This window comes from Nicotiana tomentosiformis, chromosome 5, assembly GCF_000390325.3.
Source record: "Nicotiana tomentosiformis chromosome 5, ASM39032v3, whole genome shotgun sequence".
Taxonomy (NCBI): Eukaryota; Viridiplantae; Streptophyta; class Magnoliopsida; order Solanales; family Solanaceae; genus Nicotiana; species Nicotiana tomentosiformis.
In genome coordinates this window covers 7,398,158-7,425,270 of record NC_090816.1, presented here as the reverse complement: position 1 = coordinate 7,425,270, position 27,113 = coordinate 7,398,158, and the positions used below count along the sequence as shown (strand labels likewise).

At 34.8% G+C, this 27,113-nt stretch overlaps 2 protein-coding genes across 2 annotated transcripts; one reads left to right on the top strand and one right to left on the bottom strand.

Annotated features, from left to right (window-relative positions):
- The first annotated feature begins 330 nt into the window (after positions 1–330).
- Positions 331–5,742, top strand: LOC104095538 (chaperonin CPN60-2, mitochondrial-like). The gene is made up of 18 exons (XM_009601686.4): positions 331–472; positions 606–630; positions 1,233–1,364; positions 2,042–2,201; positions 2,321–2,496; positions 2,909–3,004; positions 3,091–3,195; positions 3,311–3,397; positions 3,480–3,569; positions 3,663–3,743; positions 3,829–3,897; positions 4,070–4,147; positions 4,244–4,339; positions 4,470–4,569; positions 4,641–4,744; positions 4,873–4,978; positions 5,085–5,163; positions 5,373–5,742. Exons 1-18 carry the CDS (start codon positions 435–437, stop codon positions 5,470–5,472), a joined length of 1,722 nt encoding a protein of 573 aa, XP_009599981.1. The 5' UTR covers positions 331–434; the 3' UTR covers positions 5,473–5,742.
- A 7,286-nt stretch (positions 5,743–13,028) lies between these two features.
- On the bottom strand, positions 13,029–16,062 carry LOC104095539 (hydroxyethylthiazole kinase). The gene is made up of 2 exons (XM_009601687.4): positions 15,466–16,062; positions 13,029–13,722 (listed from the first exon to the last, which is right to left on the bottom strand). Exons 1-2 carry the CDS (start codon positions 15,940–15,942, stop codon positions 13,333–13,335), a joined length of 867 nt encoding a protein of 288 aa, XP_009599982.1. The 5' UTR covers positions 15,943–16,062; the 3' UTR covers positions 13,029–13,332.
- Positions 16,063–27,113: the final 11,051 nt, after the last annotated feature.

Below are 27,113 nucleotides of genomic sequence, written 5' to 3'. Positions count from 1 at the left end.
AAAAATAGGGAGTAGTTGTTCATTAACTTTTTTTTTGTAGAGTTTAAGTTATAAATATTGCAGTGCAAATAATTTTTTAACACTATCACATATTTGAGGTAAACCTTCTTAAAACGTAAAATTTATAATCTTCAAAATAAAATAAATTACCTCTCAACAGGTAAATGTGATAAGTTCATGTAAAAATTCCTCACAGTAACCATATATATAACTTAATTTTTTTCTTCTGTTTAAAAAAGAACATTTTTTTTATAATTCAAAAGCTTTTCCTCTTTTTTTTTTTTTTTTAATTTAAAATAGATAAAACCCTAAAACCCTAGAAGCTGTTTCTTCTAGACTCTTCTTTTCTTCTCTAAATAAGCCCCTTCAACACGTTTCTCCTCTCTTCTGTTTTCTTTCTCTTTCTCAGTCTGCAAATTTTCATAGTTCCCACTATGTATCGTTTTGCAGCAAAACTTGCTTCTAAAGCCAGGTATTTCCGTCAAATCTGGTTTAATTATTCAACCAACTCTGTACATTTTGCTAATTGTTTTTTTTTATTCTATGTATTATTTGTGTTCGAATTATGTAATCATTATCTGAACAAATGCCTTTTTTTTGTACAGTGTTGCCAGAAACAGCACCAACCAGGTAATTTTTAACATTTTGAGTGGATCGGAATAATTTAATTTGGGTGTATTTGGGTTAAGCAGAAAATGTATTTCTAACTTTTGGTTATGAAAACATTTTCCACCAGAAATCATTATGTTCTACAAATATTCAGCTCAATTACTCCATATCACTTATTTCAATCAGCAGTTGAGCATTGTTTTAATAAGGATTTAAGATATATATACAAACAGTGTAATGAACTTTTTACACCACTAGTGTAACTTTTACCTGTTATAATAGGTCATTTAATAGTTATTCTAGTTAACTAATCAATGCTATTAAATATAGTTAGTTACAAATTATCTTTTAAGTTATATGATTGTGTAAATATTGTTTACAGCATTAGTGCATTGAACTTAAACTCTTTAATAAAAAAGTATGTCGACACGCTATACTCGTATTATCATATGTCAAACTTTGTCTCTAGCCAAAAAAACTGGAAACTAAAATAATTTCCAAAGGTAAAGCATTTTTTGCAGTGTCTTTCCTATGAAAAACATTTTTCCTCCAAACTGGGTGCACCCTCGAGAATCTCTTAGATTTTTGGGATTGGGTTGGTATTTACGATGAGTATGATGCAGGTTGGTAGTAGGCTGAATTGGAGCAGAAATTATGCGGCCAAGGACATTAAATTTGGAGTTGAAGCTCGGGGATTGATGCTTCAGGGCGTTGAGCAGCTTGCTGATGCAGTTAAAGTAACTATGGGTCCTAAGGTAATTCAAGTTACAATATTAGCAGTGCTCATGCTGAAATTCCGAACATTAATTTCAAATACTTGTTGTCAGTGAATTAGATATTATATTGTCTACATGTGTACATTAGCACATTTTACCGTTCTTATTTGTATTGTGATGAGAGAATGTGATATTACTTTTGGGTTGGTAACTTGTCGGATTGTGATGCTTTAACCATGAACAAGTTTGTGGATGGAAGTGTTCAATTCTGTGGAAAATTGAAATAATGAATGCGCGATACCATAGACATTTGGCATTTTACCATCTTGAAATGATACAGTTTACATACTTATTAGAGTGCAATAGAAAGTGGCTAGAGTGACTTGTCTCAACTAAAAATAGTATCGTGTTTTCTTGGTTTTGACTCTTTTCCCCCCGAGTATTTTAAAATCAAGCTGTTGCAAAGCTTAACTGTCTGATTAGGGCAACTGGATGTTTTTTTAACTTGTTCCCTTTCAATTAAAAGTGAAGTGTGTTACTGTTTCTCTCTCCTTGTTCATGTTATTTGAACTTGGAGGATTATTGACAAGCAAGATTTCTAAATGCTTATATACTCCTAGGGGACACAATATAAAGTGGACCACCACCAATATATATTTGATTTTGCTGGGAATAGATTCATTAGGTGCAACTAATGTTATATGTTTATTATGAAGGGTCGTAATGTGGTGATTGAACAAAGTTGGGGTGCGCCCAAGGTAACAAAAGATGGTGTAACTGTTGCAAAAAGCATCGAATTCCAGGACAAAATAAAAAATGTTGGTGCCAGCCTCGTAAAACAGGTTGCCAATGCCACTAATGATGTTGCTGGTGATGGTAAGACTTTAGATATACTGTTTCTTCCCCAGTGTCTTCATATGTGCCTAGTTCGCATGTTGGAGTTCTAAAAATCTTTTACATGTCAGCTCGCGTTTAACTTTAGCTTTGTATTTCAGGTACCACTTGTGCAACAGTCCTCACCCGAGCAATATTTGCTGAAGGGTGCAAGTCTGTTGCAGCTGGTATGAATGCAATGGACCTTAGACGGGGTATCACAATGGCTGTGGATGCTGTTGTAACAAATCTGAAAAGCAGAGCACGGATGATAAGCACATCCGAGGAGATTGCCCAGGTATCTTTGCTAGCTTTAAACTTTTATGAAGTACAGTCCAAAGGGTATGTCTTTTTCCGGTTCTTAAACATCAACATTTGGAGCAGCAGGCCCTTCAACCCCTGAGCACCTACCCCACTCCCACCCAAAAAAAAAATCCAAAAATTGGGGGGGGGGGGGGGGGGGATTCATTTAAGAAAGTGATATTGATCTTCTACCGTAGTGGTCAGCGCTGTATTATTTCTGCTAGGATTCTGGTATTGCAAGAATCAAGCAGAGGGGGTAAAAGCAGAATCTAACTTGCTCTTCAGTGCAAGTGAAAATTTCAAAACACTAATTTTCTGGATAACTGAATGAGATATCAATTTTCTGTTCTAGAGTGTCGCAGCTGCACTATTTCCAATAAGATTATGATAGTATGACCTTTTGATAGGTTGGGACAATCTCTGCAAATGGAGAAAGAGAAATTGGTGAGCTAATTGCAAAGGCTATGGAGAAAGTAGGCAAGGAAGGTGTCATCACTATTCAAGTAAGTAATTTTCAGATTTTGTTTTATGTGTATAACACATGATATTTCTAAAGATGTGAACACTAATCAATTCTAATATCATGCAGGACGGAAAGACATTATTTAATGAGTTGGAAGTTGTTGAGGGGATGAAGCTGGACAGGGGCTACATATCTCCATACTTTATCACGAATGAGAAGAATCAGAAATGTGTACGTCTTCAGTTTGCCAGTATTAATTTAGCTGCATGATTGTTGTGGCAATATTACATATTTTACAGCCAGCCTCTTTTTCATATGAACTCACAACTATTCTGATGCTTGACAGGAGTTGGATGACCCGCTTATTCTTATTCACGAGAACAAAATCTCAAGCATAAATGCTGTGGTGAAAGTGTTAGAGTTGGCTTTGAAGGTAGTCTTTCTTCTGACATTCTTAATCCGAGTTTCAACTATGACCTTTAGAGCTGTTTCTTATTCTTACTTCATATGTTCAGAGACAAAGGCCCCTCTTAATTGTGTCTGAAGATGTGGAGAGTGAAATACTTGCTACACTTATTCTGAACAAGCTTCGTGCTGGAATCAAGGTAATATGCTGCTCGAGGAAAAAAAAATATGTTAAACTTTTTTGAGGTCAGTGTAATACTTCGTTCGGCTAATTTTATTGGCAAATATTACAGGTTTGTGCCATCAAAGCTCCAGGATTTGGTGAAAACAGGAAGGCTAATTTGCAAGATCTTGCTACTTTAACTGGAGGCCAGGTAAGCAACTGTTTTCGTACGCTCCTGTATAAGATATTTACTATTTTTTCTTATGTAGCTAACATTTCGTACCTGTGCATGATAGGTCATAACTGAAGAACTTGGATTGAATCTTGAGAATGTGGAGTTGGACATGCTGGGAAAATGTAAAAAGGTACATTTGATAATCTCACTGTAGTATGGATTTGATCGGTGCATCCCCACGTTTTGGTATTACTTAATGGTGCAAGAAAAGTGGTCCCTCATTGCAATTCTTGTTTAGTTTCTATTTTTGCTGCTGAACAACATTTCTCTGTCTTCCGTAGTCTCACGGCATTTTGTTTTAGGTGACCATCTCCAAGGATGACACCGTTGTTCTTGATGGTGCTGGTGAGAAGAAGGCCATTGAGGAGAGATGTGAACAGGTTTTTTTTGGCTTACATCTACACTGATATTATCAATACAAGCACCATATTATCCAATGGTGCGGGGTTGAACATATATGCTCTTTGTATTGACAGATCAGATCAGCAATTGAACTGAGTACATCTGATTATGACAAGGAGAAATTGCAGGAAAGACTAGCTAAGCTTTCAGGTGGTGTTGCAGTATTGAAGGTATTCAATTTAATTGCAATCTGTATTCTTTCAGAAACTAAATATACAGAAACTTTTAGAAAAGATCCCAACTTCTCTAATATGCCAATTGTAGAAGGTATATTGATTTGAGTTGGTATGGGTCTGCCAGGTCGGAGGAGCTAGTGAACTTGAGGTTGGTGAGAAGAAAGACAGAGTTACAGATGCTTTGAATGCCACAAAGGCTGCTGTAGAGGAAGGAATTGTTCCAGGTTATTACATGTTCATATCTCTTCATGGCTGGTCCACTTACCAAGAGACTAATTTTATTCTTGTCGTGCAGGTGGTGGTGTTGCACTTCTTTATGCATCAAAAGAATTGGATAACTTGCCAACAGCCAACTTTGACCAGAAGATTGGTGTCCAAATTATTCAGAATGCTCTTAAGGTCTGCAATTTTACATTCCTCGCTATCGCATTTTCAGAGTAGTTGTCAAGCCATAATTAGCTGACTGGTTATGCTTTGGAATGAATTCGTATTTGATAGGCTGATATGTCTGAACTTTCTAATTGCAGACACCAGTACACACAATTGCCTCTAATGCTGGGGTTGAGGGTGCTGTAGTGGTTGGTAAACTTTTGGAGCAGGATGACCCTGATCTTGGATATGATGCGGCAAAAGGTTCGGATCCCTCTATTTCCTAAAATTAGAATTAAAATTGGTGGCATGTCAATAATGCATACGGAAGAAAAAAATCGATTAATCTTTACTTTCGTCTCTGCAACAGGTGAATATGTTGATATGGTAAAATCAGGGATCATTGACCCTTTGAAAGTAATTAGGACTGCCCTAGTCGATGCTGCTAGGTGAGCACATACTCCTTTATATTTTCTTCTTCCAATGTATTTCTTCCCTTGGCATTCTTGCTAATATGCTATGGATTTAACTTATATTCTCGGACAACTTATAGACTATTAGTGCAACTTAATCTGTTATATCATCGTCAATGTAAAAGTTAGACTGTTGGTGTGAAGAAGTTAAGGCTTATGCTTTTACTTTTTTTTGTTGCGTGCAGTGTGTCATCTCTATTGACTACAACTGAAGCTGTTGTTGTTGAGCTTCCCAAGGACGAGACACCGTCTCCAGCTATGCCTGGTGGTGGTATGGGCTACTAATGCACTAGCAAAGAACAGTGATTCAAGTGCCTGACATACAATTTAGCACACAGAATAAGAAACTTAAGGTTGTCTGATGAATTCTTACGGTAGCGATGGTACCTCAATTGTAACAATAGCAAGAGATGAATGTGAATTCATGTTTTTGTAGGTTGAGAATTTGTAATATTCGTATGACAGTTGGCATCATTTTTTTTTTTTTTTTGTCTACGAAAATTGTTATTATCAGTGACAGTTGAATTCTAAGAATTTTTGAATGAGCCCCCCCAACCAACCTTCCTTTCTTAGTTATAATAAATAAAAATAAAAATACTAATACTGCAAAGTCAAGTTTCCTATTATTGTCGGATATGTTATAAAAATAATTATATTATGGATATTCATTTATTATTCTGTTATAGATAATCTTCCTGAAGAAGATTATCCATTTAGTAATCTGTTTGAAGTTTATCTACAAGTAGTTGATGCAGGCAGCTTGCAAGCAGCTCAATGAAATGATTTGCAGTAACTTCTTATTAAATAGGCAGGTTGCAAGTAGCTCATGCAGACAACTTACAAGCAGCTAAAGAAAAGCCTTGCAGCTGCTTCCTTTCTTCTATAAATAGAGTAATTTTCAGTTTATTATGTACATAAGTTCGAAGTTTGAATAATATATCAATCTCTTTCTATACTTGTCTTCGGTTTATTTACTTAACAGTTTTTATTTTATAACATGTTATCAGCATGAGACTCTGCCATCTCGAGCAAATACTTTGAAAGTATCACATGTACGAACTTTATTTTTCTAAATAATGTCAAATCTTTCTAAATTTGAATTTGTAGCCCTGAATATATCGGGCAAAAGGTACATGTCTTGGGTGCTTGATGCCGAAATTCATCTTGATGCGATGGGTCTGGCAGACACCATTAAGGACAAAAACCAGGCATCAAACCAAGACTGTGCCAAAGCAATGATATTCCTACGCCATCACCTTGATGAGGGCCTGAAAATGGAATATCTTACTGTTAAAGATCCAGTCATACTGTGGGATAATTTGAAAGATAAATATGACCACTGAAGATGGCCGTTCTTCCACAGGCACGATATGATTGAACTCATTTAAGGCTACAAAATTTTAAATATATCGGTGAGTGTAATTCTGTTATGTTCAGAATTATTTTCCAATTAAAATTATGTGGTGATAATATTACTGATCATGATATGTTGGAGAAAACTTTCACCACTTTTCATGCCTCGAACATGCTCCTGCAGCAGCAATATCGAGAGATGGGATTCAAAAAGTATTCTTAACTTATCTCACATCTTCTTGTAGCCGAGCAACATAATGGGCTATTAATAAAAAAATCATGAAATCTGGCCTACTGGTTCTTGCCCATTTCCTGAAGTGAATGAGACGAACTTCCACCAAGCTAAGCGTGGAAGAGGACGTGGCCCCAGTAGTGGTCATGGCCGTGGTCGGGGAAGAAACACTAATCATGGTAATAATAATGCACCAAAGAACCATCCTCACCATCAGCAGTGGAAAAGGAAGGAACAAAAGCATGAAGCGGTGCAAGCAGCAAACGCAGAAAATGCATGCTATAGATGTGGAGGAAAAGGGCACTGGTCACGTACATGTCGTACGCCAAAGCACCTGGTTGAGCTGTATCAAGCCTTCCTGAAGAAGACTGAGAAAATGTTGAAGCAAATTTTATTTCTGAAGATAATTTAGACTTCATACATTTGGATGTAGCTGATTACTTTGCACTCCCAGAAGGAGAAATAAGTCATGTGATCGGTGATGAATCTGTAAAGATGTAAATATTTTAATTTTTATTGTTTGTAGTAGATAGTATGGTTATGTAATAGTTGTACATAAATAAAAGTTATGCTTTGATAATAATGTTTACTATCATATTTATTTTGTTTGTCATTTTGAAGAATATGGATAATACTCAAATTATGTTTGGATCAAAGACCAATCACGAAGATATTTGCGTAATTGATAGTGGAACAACTCATGCCATATTCAAAGATCAGAAATACTTTTCTTATTTGCATAAGGAAAAAGCAAATGTTTCTACAATTTCTGGTAATATAAGTTTGATTGAAGGCTCCAGAAGAGCTATTGTATTTCTGTCTAAGGGAACAAAACTTATTATAGACAATGCATTATTCTCCTCCAAGTCTCGAAGAAACTTGTTGAGTTTTATGGATATCCACCGAAATGGGTATCATGTTGACACGATAGATGAAATGAATATGGAATATCTTTGTATTATAAAGAATATTTCTGGCCAGAAGTGCATTGTAGAAAAGTTACTAACTTTATCTTCTGGCTTATACTATTCAAAGATTAGTACAGTTGAAGCACACTCTATGGTAAATAGGCAGTTTACTGATTCAAATACTTTTGTGCTTTGACATGGCCGTCTGGGCCATCCTGGATCAATAATGATGAGACGAATTACTGAAAATTCGAGTGGGCATCCATTAAAGAACCTGAAGATTCTTACAGATGATGAATTTTCTTGTAATGCTTGTTATCAAGGCAAATGATCACTAGACCATCACCAATGAAGATTGATATTGAGTCCCCTGCCTTTTTAGAGCGTATACATGGGGATATATGTGGACCTATTTACCTATCAAGTGGGTTGTTCAGGTATTTTATGGTCCTAATAAACGCATCTTCAAGATGGTCTCAGGTATGCCTACTATCATCTCACAACCTGGCGTTTGCAAAGTTATTAGCCCAAATAATTCGATTAAGGGCACAATTCTCAGATTATCCTATAAAGGCTATTCGCCTTGATAATACTGGAGAATTCTCATCTCAAGCTTTTGATGATTACTGTGTATCAGTTGGGATAAAAGTTGAACATCCTGTAACTTATGTTCATACTCAAAATGGCCTTGCAGAGTCATTTATTAAACACATGTAGTTGATAACAAGACCACTACTTATGAAAACAAAATTGTCCACTATTGTTTGGGGCCATGCTATCTTGCACGCAACATCACTTATCTTTCTCAGACCGACACATTATAATAAATATTCTCCGTCACAATTAGTTTTTGGTCATGAACCAAATATTGCCCATCTACGAATTTTTAGATGTGTTGTATATGTGCCAGTAGCACCACCACAGTACAGTAAGATGGGCCCGCAAAGAAGGTTAGGAATATACGTTGAGTTTGAATCACCCTCTATTATTCGCTATCTTGAACAATTGACGGGAGATTTATTTACTGCTCGATTTGCAGATTGTCGATTTGATGAAACAAATTTCCCACAATTAGGGGGAGAGAAAAAGGAAATCAAAAAAGAAATTGTGTGGAAAGTTTCATCATTATTTCACTTTGATCCATGTACCCCTATATGTAATCAGGAGGTCCATAAGATCATCCATTTACAGAATATAGCAAATCAAGAGAAAAAAAAAATCAAAAGAGAAATTATGTGAAAAGTTTCATCATTATCTCACTTTGATCCACGTACCCCTATATGTAATCAGGAGGTCCAGAAGATCATCTATTTACAGAATATAGCAAATCAAATGCCAGACACATTTACTGATTTGAAAAGGAAAACTAAGTCACATATCCCTGCAGAGAATGTGTCTATCCGAATTGATGTTCCAGCAGGACCATCTACTAGTATGAGAGCTAGTGAACCAAAAGTACGCTTGAAGCGTGGTAGGCTTTTAGGTTCTAAGGATCGAAATCCTAGAAAAAAAAAATCGACAAATGATCAAAATGATATTATGAAGGGATCTCCTGAAGAGACCCAAGATCTGATTAGTTCTGAGATTCCTGAAGAAATCAATGAACCCGAGACTCAAGTGAGTGAGGAACTTTTAATAAGTTCTACTGGTGATGGGATTAATTTAAATTAATCTGAAATAGTGGTGGATAATATTTTTGCATATAATGTTGCATTTAATATTATGCAAGATAGTGAGAATCTTGAACCCCGATCTGTCGAAGAATGTCAACAAATATCTGATTGGCCAAAATTGCAAGAGTCAATTCAATCGGAATTGAAGTCACTTGCTAAAAGAGAGGTCTTTGGACCAGTAGTCCAAACACCTGCTGGTATAAAGCCAGTTGGTCATAAATGAGTTTTTGTGCAAAAAAGGAATGATAAAAATGAAGTTGAAAGATACAAGGCTCGCCTTGTTGCACAAGGATTCTCACAACGACCGGAGTCGATTATGAAGAAACATATTCACCCGTTATGGATACCATAACATTTCGATATCTCATCAGTTTAGCCTTACGTGAAAGGTTTGAAATACATCTAATGGATGTGGTTACAACTTATCTATACAGGTCACTTGATAATGAAATTTACATGAAATTTCCCGAAAGATTTAAAATGGCTGAAGCATATTCAAAATCTCGAAAAATGTACCCAATCAGATTACAAAGATCTTTGTACGGTTTAAAGCAATCTGGGCGCATGTGGTATAATCGCCTCAGTGAATGTTTGCTGAAAGAGGGTTACATAAATGATGTTATTTGTCCATGTATTTTTATAAAGAAAATAGCTTCAGAATTTGTTATACTTGCTGTTTATGTTGATGACATAAATATTGTTGGAACTCCAGAAAAGCTTCAAAAGGCAATTGAATATCTTAAGAAAGAATTTGAGATGAAAGATCTTGGAAAGACAAAACTTTGTCTTGGTCTGCAAATCGAAAATTTAGCAGACGGGATCTTTATCCATTAATCTGCCTATACAGAAAGGGTCTTAAAACGCTTTTACATGGACAAAGCGCACCCATTGAGTACACCAATGGTTGTTCGATCACTTGAAGTAAATAAAGATTTGTTCCGACCTCCAGAAGAGGATGAGGAACTCCTTGGTCCCGAAGAACCCTATCTCAGTGCAATTGGTGCACTAATGTATCTTGCTAGTGTTATAAGGCCTGACATAACATTTTCTGTTAATTTACTAGCAAGATATAGTTCTTCTCCTACACGGAGACATTGGAACGGGATTAAGCATATATTGAAATATTTAAAGAGAACTCTTGATATGGGTTTGTTTTATGCTAACAAAGATAGTGCAGATCTTGTTGGTTATGCAGATGCAGGTTATTTATCTGATCCTCATAAAGTTAGATCTCAACCCGGGTACGTGTTTACATGTGGAGGTACTATCATATCATGGCTCTCCACAAAGCAATCTATTGTTGCTACTTCTTCAAATCATGTTGAAATAATAGCTATTCATGAAGCAAGTAGGGAATGTGTATGGTTGAGATCAATAATTCATTTTATTCAGAAAAAATGTGATTTGGAATGTGAGAAAAGACCCACAATTTTATACGAAGACAATGTTGCATGCATAGCCCAATTGAAGGGATGATTTATAAAAGGAGATAGAACGAAGCACATTTTACCAAAATTATTCTACACACATGATCTTCAAAAAAATGATCATATTGATGTGCAACAAATCCGTTTAAGTGACAATCCGACATATTTATTCACTAAATCTTTGCCAACTTCAACTTTTGAGAAGATGGTATATAAGATTGGAATGCGGAGACTCAAATATTTGAAACAAGGTTTTCATCAGGGGGAGTAAAATATGTGATGTACTCTTTTTTCCTTACTAAAATTTTTTCCCACATGGTTTTCCTTATAAGGTTTCTAATGAGGCAGCTAGAAATGCGTATTACTAAATATGTGTACTCTTTTTCCTTCACTAGGATTTTTTCCACTGAGTTTTTCCTAGTAAGGTTTTAACGAAGCACAATACCTTTTAATAAACATCCAAGGGGGAGTGTTATGAAAATAATTATATTGTGAATGTCCATTTATTACTCCGCTATAGATAATCTTCCTGAAGAAGATTATCCATTTAGTACTCTGTTGAAGTTTATCTACAAGCAGCTGATGTAGGCAGGTTGCAAGCAGCTCAATGAAATGATTTGCAGCAGCTTCTTATTAAACAGGCAGGTTGCAAGCAGCTCATGCAGACAGCTTACAAGCAACAAAAAAAAGCCTCGCAGCTGCGTCCTTTCTTCTATAAACAGAGGAGTTTTCAGTTCATTATGTACATAAGTTTGAAATTTAAATAATATATCAATCTCTCTCTATACTTGTCTTCGGTTTATTTACTTTACAGTTTTTATTTTATAACATGAAACAAAATCTTTCTGTATATAAAGAAAGGAGCATACACAATTTAGCAAGGTTCTGTTGTACCCAACACTCTCAAAGGAAATTCCAACAACTTTACCACATTTTAGTGGGCATTTGGACATATATGAATTGTAAAATTCCAAAATAGGGGCAAAATAATTTTTAAGTGAAAATGGTATTTGAAATTTAGAATTGTGTTTGAACATGAATATAATTTTGGGTTGTTTTTGAAGTTTTGTGAGTGATTTGAGTGAAAAAATTTAGAAAACAGCTTTTAGAGTTTCTCAAATTTTCGAAAATTTCCAAAATGCATTTTCAAGTGAAAATTGAAAATTTTATGAACGTTGATTTCGAAAAAAAAGTGGTTTTTTTGAAAAAAAAAAGGGAAAAATTTCTTATGTCCAAACGGGCTCTTAATCTCACAACTCCATTTTTCTACATTTCTGATCACTTCTCTTTAAAAAGTGCATGGCATTGTCAATCAAAGAAACAACTTAGACTCAATAACACACATCAACAAGTAGAAAGAATATCAATGTCAAGGCAATCATCACCCTCCCTTATTGCAGTTCCATTTGCAGCCATCAACTTTGCAGCCTTTATAGCAGCAGTTGATCCATAGACCTGTTGAAACAATCCTGGAATTATACACGCATGATACTCTCAGCGGCAACAACCCGACAGCCAGGCCAATCATCGGCTTGTGAAGCAGCATCTACAGCGGCCAAGCACCCTTTGCAAGACCTCTTGGTTTCGGACTCCAAAGGATGGCGTAGCCATTCCAACAGTCAACATCAACGTTGTTCCACTAGGAACAGGATTAACAGCCACATCATTTGCCGGAGGAAACAAGAATGGCCAAACTGTGACCATGGGCGGAGCCAGAAACCCCTTCATAGAAAAATTACACAATATATATCAAGTCAAAATTAATTTTTATGTATATATAGTAGATGTTGAATCCCAATAACTTCTTTGTATGTTTACTTCTTTATGTTTTGAATTCCCTTACTGAAATTCCTGGCTCTGCCTGACTATCCAACTAAGCCCTGAATCCTGATGGCTTAAGACTTGGCTTTGGAACAATCACTGTTATTGATGATATCTTGACCTCTTCCCCTGAGCTGGCCACACAAATCCTTGGCAAAACACAAGTCCAGCTTAGGAAGGAGGGGAATACGGCGACACCCTTAACTTCTTTGGTGTATACAGGATAGGAAGCACCATATCCTAGTTTTCAGTTACCGGAGGCACTGGCAAGTTTAAGAATGCTTGTGGCATTGCAGAGCTTGTTCACTCATACCAGCTGGTCAGCATGTCACAAATGGTGCAGAGACACTGCTTAGGATCACTGCTCATCTTATTTACTGAAGTTTCTCTGTGAATCTTTAAGAAAATTGAGCTACTGAAAATCTCCTTAGACCCTATAATTCTCCCTCGACGAATGTCTCATTTTCTCTTTTATGAATTCATCAACAAACAAGTGAGAGAAGCAAGATTCCAAGCTACAAGCCACAATATTCTAAAACCGGTTTCAACATGAATAGAAAGAAATTCTTCAGTCTGCTTTTTCTAAACCCATGCTTTTATTAAGGGTTAAAGAATGTAAAAGACCTACCAAGTAAAATAACATTGAGTTGATTATTAGACATATACTTGATGCTATCGAAGTCCACATTTGCTCTAACGGGCAATGCACACATTCAATGCTCCTCTAAGCATTATAAGCAGCTGATTCTTACTCGGCCAAGTGCAGTAGCTTTGTCAAGTCCATATAATGAATCGATCAATGATGTCCGCAGTGAAGCTGGACCTCTAGCCATGTCCATCCCTATCTCACTAGCGACACCAAAGATAGCCAATGCAGAAGCTGTCGCTTCAACAGCATTTGATGGATCAACCGCGACAAAGGCAGCAATGAGGGCAGTGACAGAACAACCAGATGCAGTAATCTTTTGCAACATAGGCACCCCATTATGCACACAGACGACCCTGTCACCGTCTGTGATAAAGTCAACAGCTCCAGAAACTGCAACTACACTACCACTTTGTTGAGCAAGGGATTTTGCTGCTTCAACAGCATCTCCTGAACCGTATACACTATCCACACCCTTAAATCAGTAAAAAGAAAGAGATGAGACATTATATGCACAACAATAGAATTTAGTGGCTTAATCAGAAACACAGTACGAATGCAAAAGAAAATAGTAATACAGTAACGATGTTTTCTCACAAACAATTCTTTGCTTATCAGAAAATAGTAATATCCCTTTCAATTTCTCTAAAGTTTAACTTGAATGCTATGACCATTAGTAGCTAAATTTGTCCTAAAGTAGACAAATCAAACAACATGAACATTTCATCGGATTACTTGCTCTTCATTTAACGATATCATTTTCTGTCCATTTACCCTGTCCATAACTAGTCAAATTAGTACATGATCACTAAGATCGTGAAACAATCTAACGACTAACACATTTTAATCAGACCAGTTATTATTTTCCCAACCCATATATTGAACTCTCGTCAATTTCAACCGATTTTAGGAATTTTCTCAGCTACCACTCCGCCTATACAATCAATAGGTGGAATAGCCCCGATTCACATATTTTCTGACTAAGCACAAGAAATAAGAAATATGAAGAGGAGTTAACTTTGCACAAATGGAAGTAGATTCTTGTCTTTCTCCCATTCTTACATCAGTAGTATTAAAGACAAGCTAATAGTAGGTCATTCAAAAGGAGAGACCAAAATCTAGGATAGACTGATATCACCAAATCTTGCATAGAAATGCAGCCTTTGGTAAAACTTACACCATTTTCCAAGAAAGAGAATAGAAATGGAAACCAGATAAAGGACCCATTTTGGCTTGATTGTCATGAAATAGAAAACTGAGAAGGTAGTTATTCAACAACAAAAATAATTACGTCTCAATCCCAAACCATGAGTAGTCAGTTATATGAATCCTTATTATCCATTTGTACCCGTTTCATTCCAATATTCAATAATTTAGTATTCTTTAACACTATAGAGGCGCTCTAATTTTTCAACTAGCAATTAACATACAAATCTCTTAACAGACTAAACTAAAAAGAACTCCTAGTAACCATGGGACATAATGTAAGCATACCAGTAATGATAATATTGGTATTCCATACTCCCTTCGTTCCAGTTCATGTGACACTATTTTTTATTCCAAAAAGAATGACACATTTATATATTTGAAAATTTTTTAACTTTAAACTTTTCACTTTTTACCATTAATAAAAAGTTTTTATAATCACAAATGTTTCAAAACTATTTTTTTCTTAAACTTTGTGTTAGGTCAAACTGTATCATATAAATTGGAATATATAGTATATAGTATGCAAAAATAGCTGATACAAAATATTGTATATTTCCTCCGTCCTCACTTATGTGACATTCTTTACTTTTTAGTTTGTCTCAAAAAGAATGTCACCTTTAGAAACACTTCAACTTTCAAATTTTCATTTTATTTAGACCATAAATTTTAAAAGTGTTCATTTATTTTCTTAAATTTTGCGCCAAGTCAAAAACGGTACCACATAAATTGGAACAGATGAAGTATATACTGACTCCGGTATACAATAAGTGACTTTTTTGTCTTTGGCACACCCCTTAATAAAATACAAACTCCTAGAAAACAAATAAGTATTTTAACTAAATTACCCTTAATTAAATTTTACATATTGTTAACTTGACTCATTGAGATATGTAAATAGGGACAAATTTGAAAAACTATAGTTAATTAATTTTTGATTATGTAAAAATAATATTTATTTTGGATCAAAATAAAAAGATAAAAAGTCACATATTATGCACAGATTATCTACCTTGGAATTAGAGTCAACAGAACCCTTAAAAAGAGCAAGAATCTCAGACCCATTCCCTCTAACAACACTAGGCCTTAAATCCATCATCTCCAAACACGCCTTTAACCGGAAACTTGTTCCACCAGCAGCTACAGGATCAAGGACCCAAGGCTTCTTACACTGGTTAGCCACTTCTGCAGCCAACTTCATACCCGGTAACCAGTCAGGTGTGAGTGTTCCCATATTTATGCAAACTCCGAGGGCTTTTGGTGTAAATTCCGGAATTTCATCAACTGAATGAATCATTGCCGGCGATGCGCCGGCGGATAATAAAGTGTTGGCCATGAAATCCATTGAAACGAAGTTTGTTATGCATTGGATTAATGGTGATTTTGAACGGACTAATTCTAAGTGGGCCCATGCTTGTGGGGCCCACTGTAAAATGGAACCTTCAATTCCTTTTTGGGGTTCATTGGTTTTGATTTTGTCTTCTGCCATGGATGTTTTTGGCTAAGAAAATAGAGTTTTGAAGTATAGGAAATGGGCGAGCCGATGTATATAGGAGCTGAACTGTTGGATAGTATTGGTATTGCCTTCGGATTTAGTTCTTAATTGCATAAAACTTTTACTACTACTAAATTTTCTTTTAAGAAAATGGGAAAACATGCAAGTTGAGAAATAGTCCCCTAACCTAAGTTTTAACATTGAACAGTTTTAATCGAGATGTGAACACCTCCACTTCTAACTTAAATTTTCTTGTAAGTTCGAGTGTGAGTAGTTTTTGGAGGGAGTGAGCCGAGGGTCTATTGGAAACGGCCTCTCTATTTAGGGTAGAGGTAAGATCTGCATACAAACTAAACCCCATTAGTGAGATTATATTGAGTTGTTATAGTTTTTGCTACTTTGGGTGTGTCTTTTATATTTGGTGCAATTTTTGAGCTGTAGGCACATGGTTAGGGGCGGACCGCATTGGTTCGAGCGGGTTCACGCTTCCTAAAAGATTAGACTGTTTTTATATGTAAATTATTTTTTCAAGCACCAAATGGAGTTAAATCTGAGTTCCTTCTTTTACGCGTATATTTTGGTTTTTCCATGGTGTTTTCATGGTGTTTTTTGTTAATTTTTTATTACAGTTTCCATTAAATTACTTAAATTTAACCATTAGAATTTGTTAACTATTTGATAAAAACCAAAAATTGTACACTCTTAACAAACTTAAAGTGCCAAAATGATCACAAACCTACCCTTAAACTTAAGTTCTCGCCTTTGGGCCTCCTCATCCCAATTATATTGAGAATCCAAATAAACCTCGAACGCATTTACGTGTTTTAAAAGAGTAAAAATATCTAGAATTCTATGCAGATATGCATTTATCACATTCTAGTTTTCATTAGCTACTCTTGCATGAATTTTTAAAAAAATAAAATAAAAAAATAACCGAACTGTACGATACCATAAAGAAACCGAGATGATTGACACGGTTTGAAAAGTTTTAATTTTGGTTATACGGGAATAACAGAAAAATTGATTCTGTACAAATCTATATCTATATACAGGAATAACTGTAAATTGGTAAAACACTTTTACTCCAGGATTTGATCGCCATGTTAAACTTTTGTTATTGCTTTAATTAAGCTCTTTGTAGGTCTAAATTGTTAGTCCCGCCAATATTGCTGTATTTGTAAATAATAATTCTGCAAAATATAAGTTAACGTAATGAAACAGTAATTAATTCGAGCCCACTGAATTCACAGTGTTTCCTTAAGGAATTTAATCCCCTCCTAGTACCCAAGGTTATGGATTATTTCCTCCCAGGATAGAACGAATCACACACTGGTGTAGCGGTACTTCAAACCCCAGTGTTTCAGCGAACACAAAGTTCGGTAGCAAATCACACTTACAGTTGCTTTGTTTGAAGTTAAAAACAATGCAGAACGAGGGAGTAGAAACTCAGAAAATCGTATGGAAATGCTGAGAGGAAGGAGTGCAATGTATAGCCAAATCTGTTAAGCGATTTTCAGTTTGTGTCTTGTGTGTTATGTTGTTGAGTGTCTTTCTTCAACATCTGCTGCACATATATATAGCAGCCAGTGTTGAAGAAGAACAAACGTCCACCCTCCATGGTGGAGCAAGCATTAGCTTATTTGTGGAGCAAGCACATTTATGTTTGTGGAGCAAGCACATTCATGGTGGGAAGAGCATTAGGCGGCTGCCAAATGATCAATACACGGATTGGAAAATATCCGTTACAAATGCGGATAATCTTACGTTAATATTTACTATTAACAAATAAATTTGGTCCAAAAAATTAATCAATCAATCGATCATTTGACCAAATCCGAATCCGAATCCCGAATCCGAAGCCGAGCCGAGCCGAGCCGAGCGAGCGACGACGACGACGACGCGAGGCTTGCTTTCTTCTTAACTCTTTAAGAGCTACAAGAAGAGCAATTATATATATACCCACCAAAAATCTCTTCCTCTTCCAATATGGGACAATGTCTCATTGTCAAGAGGGGGAAACTTAAAATTTTACTCAAAATTTTTATTTTTCCTCCATTTCCCATTCACCCTCATTTTAAGACTATTTCATCTTAAAAATTAAAACCTCAATAATCCCCCACATGAATGGGGAATGGCTATATCACGGAAGTATGCATGAAAAAACTGTGTGATTTACAAGCAAGGATTAATCGCATCTGGATAAGTAGGTTTCCCTTTGAACTTTCCGTAGTAAACTTATGTCGGATATACTCGGTCAATCGGTAGATTTGATATCTTTGAACCGTCGATCTTTGGTGTATACCTAGACAACCATAAGTCACACAATCAACCCTTAACCGTCTTTGGTTCTCATTGTTGTGTTCGTTTCAGCCATGAACACCGCCTGGTTTCATAAGGTGCGTAGAGAACTGGCCTTACAAAGTTCTCCTTGAAGCGGCTAACACTTCACACTTACATAGGTGATTCCTAAACGTGTCATCTTGTAGATACACTATTTGATATACCCCGTATCAAATTTAAAAATCATTAAAAAGCCTTAATGCTTTATCCTTGGTACTGAATATTGTCTCATCACGAGAACAAACTAAAATTTTATTTGACAATGTTGAACCGTCATTAATGACTTTGTTTGATCTCCTTGAACCTAGATCTTGGGATCTCCAGTCTTCTAGGTAGAGTTACCGCCACAATGACTTGTTCTCGGCCATAGCCCCATTTCCCTTGATGATTTCTCAACTACCTCTCTAGTTAGGCCTTTTGTAAGTGGATCCGACACATTATCACTTGACTTTACATAGTCAATCGTGATAATTCCTCTAGAGAGTAATTGCCTAACGGTTTTATGTCTTCGTCGTATATGACGAGATTTACCGTTATACATAACGCTCCCAGCCCTTCCAATTACCGCTTGACTATCACAATGTATGCATATTGGTGCCAACGGTTTGGGCCAAAATGGAATGTCTTCCAAGAAATTTCGGAGCCATTCAGCTTCTTCACCGGCTTTATCTAAGGCTATGAATTCATCCTCCATTGTAGAGCGGGCAATACATGTTTGTTTGGACGACTTCCAAGATACCGCTCCTCCACCGATAGTGAATACATATCCACTCGTAGACTTAGAATCATTTGAACCGGTGATCCAATTTGCATCACAGTATCCCTCAATCACCGCAGGAAAATTACTGTAGTACAATTCAAAGTTCTGGGTATGTTCTAAATATCCCAAAACTCGTTTCATTGCCATCCAATGAGATTGGCCTGGATTGCTCGTATATCGACTCAGTTTACTTATAGCACAAGCTATATCTGATCGTGTACAATTCATGATATACATTAAGCATCCCAACACACGAGCATAATCCAATTGTGATATGCTTTGGCCTTTATTCTTTGCTAATGCAAGATTCACGTCAATTGGAGTTTTTGCAACTTTAAAGCCCAAGTGCTTGAATTTTTCAAGTACTGTCTTAATATAATGAGATTGTGACAATGCCAGACCTTGAGGAGTCTTATGGATCTTAATTCCCAGAATTAAATCAGCAACTCCCAAGTCTTTCATATCAAACTTGCTATTGAGCATACGCTTAGTAGCATTTATGTTGGCAATGTCATTACTCATTATCAGCATATCATCCACATATAGGCAAATAATGACTATGTGATTTGGAACATTTTTAATGTACACACATTTATCACATTCATTTATCTTAAAACCATTTGACAATATTGTTTGGTCAAATTTCGCATGCCATTATTTGGGTGCTTGTTTTAGTCCGTAAAGAGACTTAACAAGTCTACATACCTTCTTTTCTTTACCTGGAACCACAAACCCTTCAGGTTGTTCCATGTAAATTTCTTCCTCCAACTCTCCATTTAAGAAGGCCGTCTTAACATCCATTTGATGAATTTCAAGACCATACACTGCAGCTAATGCTACTAACATCCGTATGGACGTAATTCTTGTAACTGGAGAGTATGTATCAAAGTAGTCTAGACCTTCTCGTTGTCTATACCCTTTGACTACGAGTCTTGCCTTGAATTTATCAATAGTGCCATCATCTTTGATTTTTCTCTTAAAAATCCATTTAGAACCCAAAGGTTTATTTCCAGGAGGAAGATCAACCAATTCCCATGTATGGTTGTTCAATATGGATTCTATTTCACTATTGACTGCCTCTTTCCAAAACAATGATTCCGAAGAAGTCATAGCTTCTTTAAATGTTTGAGGCTCATTCTCCAATAAGAAAGTCACAAAATCTGGTCCAAATGAAGTAGACGTTCTTTGACGTTTACTACGTCTTGGATCCTCCTGATTACATGTACTTTCTTTTGTTTCTTCCCGAGGTCGTTTAGATCCTTCACCAAACAACTCACATTCCTTTTTATACGGATATATATTTTCAAAGAACTCAGCATAATCTGATTCTATAATCGTATTATTATGAATGTCGGGATTTTCTGATTTATGAACCAGAAATCTATATGCTTTACTATTTGTCGCATATCCTATGAAAACACAATCAACGGTTTTCGGTCCTATCTTTACCCTTTTGGGTTTAGGAACTTGCACTTTTGCCAAACATCCCCACACTTTAAAATAATTCAAGTTGGGCTTCCTTCCTTTCCATTTTTCATATGGAATGGATTGTGTTTTGCTATGGGGCACTCGATTTAATATTCGATTAGCCGTAAGAATAGCTTCCCCCCACAAGTTCTGTGGCAAACCAGAACTTATCAACAACGCATTCATCATCTCCTTTAATGTGCGATTCTTTCTTTCCGCAATCCCATTAGATTGGGGCGTGTAAGGGGCTGTTGTTTGATGAATAATTCCATATTCTAAACATATTTCTTCAAAAGGAGATTCATATTCACCACCCCTATCACTTCTTATCATTTTTACTTTCTTGTTAAGTTGCGTTTCAACTTCATTTTTGTATTGCCTGAATGCGTCTATTGCTTCATCTTTACTATTCAGTAAGTAAACATAGCAATATCGAGTACCATCGTCAATAAAAGTTATGAAATACTTCTTTCCACCGCGAGATGGTATTGACTTCATGTCACAAATATCTGTGTGAATTAAGTCTAAAGGATTTGAATTCCTTTCAACTGACTTATAAGGATGTTTAACATACTTAGATTCCACACATGTTTGACATTTTGATTTTTCGCATTCAAACTTGGGCAGTACTTCCAAGTTAATCATTTTTCGCAAGGTTTTATAATTGACATGACCCAAACGTACATGCCATAAATCATTTGACTCAAGTAAGTAAGAAGAAGCTGAAATATTATTATTATTTTCAACAACCATTACATTTAGGTTGAAAAGGCCCTCGGTGAGGTAACCTTTTCCCACAAATATTTCATTCTTACTAATTACAACCTTGTTGGATACAAAAACGCACTTAAAACCGTGCTTAACAAGAAGTCCAGTAGAGACTAAATTCTTTCTCATTTCGGGAACATGAAGGACATTGTTCAAAGTCATGACCTTGCCAGAAGTCATTTTTAGAAATACCTTCCCATATCCTTCAACTTTTGCTGTTGAAGCATTTCCCATATAAACTGTCTCTCCGGGTCCAGCAGGAGCATAAGTAGCAAAAGCTTCTCTAACTGCACAAACATGGCGAGTGGCTCCTGAATCAAACTACCACAGTTTAGGATTTCCCACCAAGTTACATTCAGAAAGCATGGCACACAAGTTATCAACATCATCATGCTTTACTACCATGTTTGCTTGACCCCTTTTCTTGTCTTTCTTCGGAGCACGACACTCCGTAGATTTGTGTCCGGTTTTTCCACAGTTGTAGCAGTTTCCACTGAATTGCTTCTTGCTTGGGTTGTATTTCGGACCAGAAGCCTTCTTCCTCTTTTTGTTAGCTTCAACAATATTTGCTCCCATTATTGTTGAATTTCTACGGCCTCTCCTTTCAGCAGCTTTATTGTCCTCTTCGATTCTCAACTGAACAATGAGATCTTCAAGGGACATTTCCTTTCGTTTGTGTTTCAAATAATTTTTGAAGTCCTTCCACAACGGAGGCAACTTCTCAATCATTGCTGCTACTTGGAATGCTTCGTTGATGACAAGACCTTCAGCAAGTAGATCATGAATAATCACTTGCAATTCCTAGACTTGGGTAATAACAGACTTGCTATCTACCATTTTGTAGTCCAAAAATTTTGCGGCAACGAATTTCTTCATCCCGGCATCTTCAGTTTTATATTTCTTTTCAAGCGCATTCCATAATTCTTTTGACGTCTCCACGCTACTGTATACATTATACAGATTATCATCCAGTCCGCTAAGATTATAATTCTTGCATAAAAAATCAGAATGCTTCCACGCTTCAATCACGAGAAAGCGTTCATTCTCTGGTGTTTTATCTGGCAGATCAGGAACATCTTTCTTGATGAACTTCTGTAGACATAACGTAGTTAAGTAGAAGAACATCTTCTGCTGCCAGTGCTTGAAATCAATCCCGAAAAATTTTCTGGGTTTTTCTACCGGTGCCAACGCCGGTGTTCGGCTTGTCGATGCGTTGGCAGTCACCATCGGAACAGCTTGATTTTCGCTTTCAGTCGTCATTTTTTCTGTAAAAGAATGACACAAACAAACGTTTAATAAACGTTTTCAAACTGGAGTAAAAAATCACGTAGATTTTAATCTCCAACAAAACGCCACGAAGGCTTTACTCTCCAAAACGGGAGTACACAAAACCACAAAGGTTTTAGTTTGCAGAATAATAAGAATAACACAAATACAGAAATAAATATTAAATTCCTTAAGATTGTTAGTCCCGCCAATATTGTTGTATTTATAAATAATAATTCTGCAAAATATAAGTTAACGTAATGAAACAGTAATTAATTCGAGCCCACTGAATTCACAGTGTTTCCTTAAGGAATTTAATCCCCTCCTAGTACCCAAAGTTATGGATTATTTCCTCTCAGGATAGAACGAATCACACACTGGTGTAGCGGTACTTCAAACCCCAGTGTTTCAGCGAACACAAAGTTCGGTAGCAAATCACACTTACAGTTGCTTTATTTGAAGTTAAAAATAATGCAGAACGAGGGAGTAGAAACTCAGAAAATCGTATGGAAATGCTGAGAGGAAGGAGTGCAATGTATAGCCAAATCTGTTGAGCGATTTTCAGTTTGTGTCTTGTGTGTTGTGTTGTTGAGTGTCTTTCTTCAACATCTGCTGCACATATATATAGCAGCCAGTGTTGAAGAAGACCAAACGTCCACCCTCCATGGTGGAGCAAGCATTAGCTTGTTTGTGGAGCAAGCACATTCAAAATAAATTTGGTCCAAAAAATTAATCAATCAATCATTTGATAAATCCGAATCCGAATCCGAATCCGAGTCGAGCGACGACGACGACGGCGGCGCGAGGCTTGCTTTCTTCTTAACTCTTTAAGAGCTACAAGAAGAGCAATTATATATATACCCACCAAAAATCTCTTCCTCTTCCAATATGGGACAATGTCTCATTGTCAAGAGGAGAAAACTTAAAATTTTACTCAAAAATTTTATTTTTTCCTTCCATTTCCCATTCACCCTCATTTTAAGACTATTTCATCTTAAAAATTAAAACCTCAACATAAATCCCCTAAGAATTAGCTTTTATTCATTATATAGGTCCACTGCTGTGCAAAATCAATCCGGTGACCAAATCACTTCTGCTCATTGATGCAAAACAAAAGATCATTGGTAGTAGTTATTCATAATAAGTCTTCAAATTTGTTGGTTGAGGATCTCGATGTGGGAAAACTATACTGCTTTTATTACCTCATTGCAGTACTACATGCTCTGAATTTACGATATTTTCTTTCATGTAAAACAATATTTGTAAGTTTTATATACGTGATTCTTCTCAAGAATACAATTAGCTTTGTAGTCCTGAGAAAAGATATTACTGAAATAATGAAATACTTCTCTCAGTGTATATTTCAAGTTAAATTTGTGGTTATAAAACTGCATATATAATTTATGTTATTTCATCAAAATTAATCAAAGAACTTTACGTGCTTAAATGAAGATTCTTTATACTTATATAACATTGCAACTATTCGCTCCATGGAGTGACTCCCGAATCCCGATTTGGTTGTTTGGGATAACTATTTAGAATTTTCAATCAGCGAAAAGCAAACGTGAAAACAATTACATGTCTTATGTACTTTTGTTTTTCAACTTTTCTAAAATGTGAAATTGCTAATCTTGGAAATTGAATTCCATGTAAATTAAATTAGATGTGGAAGTAATTTGCTTCTATGGGCATAAATAAGATTAGTTCCACAAGCAAGCCTATGTACCTCAGGTAAGAATAAACATTTTTGTTTATTGAATATACAAAAAAAACTTATATTTTCCTTCTAAAGACAATAACTTATGTTTTATATACTGAATATACATTTTAATATATTACCAAAACAAAGAATATACATTTTTGTAATGATATTCCTCATGGAATATATACACTACCGTAAGCTCTTTTCATTTATTTCCTTTTATATGAAAATTAAAGGAGGGGAGATGATAAAGAAAAAGAAAAACCAAAAAGAAGACAAGAAAGTAATTTTTTTAAAAAAAGAGTAAAAAGAGTATTTAATAAATAAATAAATAAAGCAACATAAATTTTGACATCGAGATGACAAATCTATATATATATATATATATATATATATATATATATATATATATATATATATATATATAATTGTGGGAATGAAAAAGTTGACGTGGCATGTCTCGAATTAGATTTATCTTTTTCCTACTTTTTTTTTTTTGAGGTTTTCTCCTATTTTAATAGTTAAAAACTCAAAGTCACACCCCACATAACTCTGTACGGTTAAGAAATGAAAAGTCAGGCAGTTTTGAAAACAAAATTTAATTGCAGTTTCACAGTAATAATTAGGAAAGAGAAACGCATGGTTTCAAAATTTTATACCCAAATCTTTTGACTTTTCAACTACCACATTTAAAGGTAAAATTATCCTTTACTATTTAGTTTCCTCCTACACGTGAAGAATGGAAATACGCTGCCAATATTTTCACCCTCTTTTATATTTTCTCTAATTCTCTCAAATATTTTTCTAAAATTGTGAGGCTGCTTTGCTTTTTCACCAAAGTTTTTTGGTTAATTATATTTTGTTTAGTGTAATTGTTAAGTTTCGTAGGTGATAGTTTATTTAGATATTTTTTAGAGTGAATTATGATGCATTTGAGATGATGATCAAAAAAGTAATACCGTATACATGTTTAATTTATTAATGTTGAATCTGTTTCTCTCATATCTGACTCATGGACATAGTCATTTTTTCTTTCTCGGAAGAGAAATGTTGAGGAAGTGTTCTCTACATCCTTGCATATTTTATAGTGCTGGGTATACTGGGAATATAATTGGTGATATGTCAGTTCCATAGCATAAAAATACTATTTATCTTTTATCTCTATCTTTTAACTATTTTCTTACATTTTTTCATTTCTCCTATTTTAAAAAGTCCACATCCAAAAGCTCACGTCTCTTTATTTAGAGGTTATGGCCTTTAAAAAAATAAAATGTTGAGGAAGAATGTGATAGTTCAACCATAAAAATGTAAGCTTATGCAACGATTGTAATTATTTTAAAAATAATGGTAGTAAGTAAAGTAATTTATATTTCATTTCATACCTCATCATATACTTTCTGCAAAAGACAATTAAATGTTTGTTAATAAAATTATAAATAAAATCCTTTCGAAATGTGCTGCTTAATAAATTAAACTTTTATATGAGATGGTCATACATCTATATATTCTATATATAAAAGAGAGCAATAGAAAAGTGAGGTGGCATATCTCTTAAGCCAAGAAACATATTTATCTTTTTTTTCCTTTTGGGGGGATTTTTCATCATCCTTTCTATTTATTTTATATTAAAAATAAAAAAATTATTTTCATAACTCACAACTCTTTATCTTCATAACATATACTTTTAATAGTCTCAATAACTCCAATCCCTTTCATATTCATAACCTCCAAATGTTTAATGTGTAAGTTTATGATAATTTATCTCATTTTTTTAATCTTCCCCTTCATTTCTCTCATTTAATCTATTTAACACAATGGAGTAAATGAGTAAAAAAGAACCCATGTAGTAATTTTCTAGAACAAAGCTCACTCAGCTTTAGCGCTTGAATACCATTTTCATTTATCTTTGTTGTCCTTTATTTATTTTAAAATTTAAAATTTTATTTTCATAACTAATACTACCTTAACTTCTACTCTTAATAATATCCATAACTCCCATATTTTTCATATCGGCAAAGGGCTAAATATACCCCTCTATTTTCGAAAATCGTCTAAAAATATCCCTCGTTATACTATTGAGTTATCTATACCACTGCAGTCATACTTTGGGTTTAAATATACCATTAATTTAAACGGATGGACACGTGTCATCGTCTTGTTGGTCAATTCTAAATATCTCTTAATTAATTAAAAAGACCCATTACCCATACACGAAAAATAAATTTTATTTTTTGTAAAAACTGGAAAAAACTGATATTATTTTTACTAAAAACTGAAAAAAAAAGGAAAATATTTTTTTTTTCAGTTTTTACAAAAAACCTTCCTTAGAAAAAACTAAAAAATATTTTCTAAAAATAATATTTTTGTAAAAACTAAAAATAAAAAGCTGAAAACCAATTTTCTAAAGCAATTTTTTTGTAAAACTGGAAAAAAACTGAAATATTTTTTTACTAAAAACTGAAAAAAAAAATGATTGTTTTTACAAAAAAACTGATTAAAAAAAAGCTGAAAAATATTTTCTAAAATTGTTTTTTGTAAAAACTGAAGAAAAAAAAACTAAAAAGAAATTTTCTAAAGCAATATTTTTGTAAAAACTGAAAAAACAAATATTGCTTTAAAAAAGCAATATTTTTTCAGTTTTTAGTAGAAATTATTTCAGTTTTTTTCAGTTTTTACACAAAAGCTTTAGAAAATTGATTTGCAACTTTTCTTTTCAGTTTTTACAAAAATATTATTTTAGAAAATATTTTTCAGTTTTTTCTAAGACAATGTTTTTGTAAAAACTGGAAAAAAAAAATTATTTTTTCAGTTTTTAGTAAAAATAATTTCAGTTTTTACAACAAAATAAAAATCGTGTATAGG

Coding starts and splice junctions, on each gene's coding strand:
- LOC104095538 (XM_009601686.4), top strand. CDS start 435: ATGTATCGTTTTGCAGCAAAACTTGCTTCTAAAGCCAG. Junction 2,202..2,320: donor TAATGATGTTGCTGGTGATG/GTAAGACTTTAG, acceptor TTTGTATTTCAG/GTACCACTTGTGCAACAGTC. Junction 3,005..3,090: donor AAGGTGTCATCACTATTCAA/GTAAGTAATTTT, acceptor AATATCATGCAG/GACGGAAAGACATTATTTAA.
- LOC104095539 (XM_009601687.4), bottom strand. CDS start 15,942: ATGGCAGAAGACAAAATCAAAACCAATGAACCCCAAAAAGGAATTGAA. Junction 13,723..15,465: donor CTGTTGACTCTAATTCCAAG/GTAGATAATCTG, acceptor TACTGATTTAAG/GGTGTGGATAGTGTATACGG.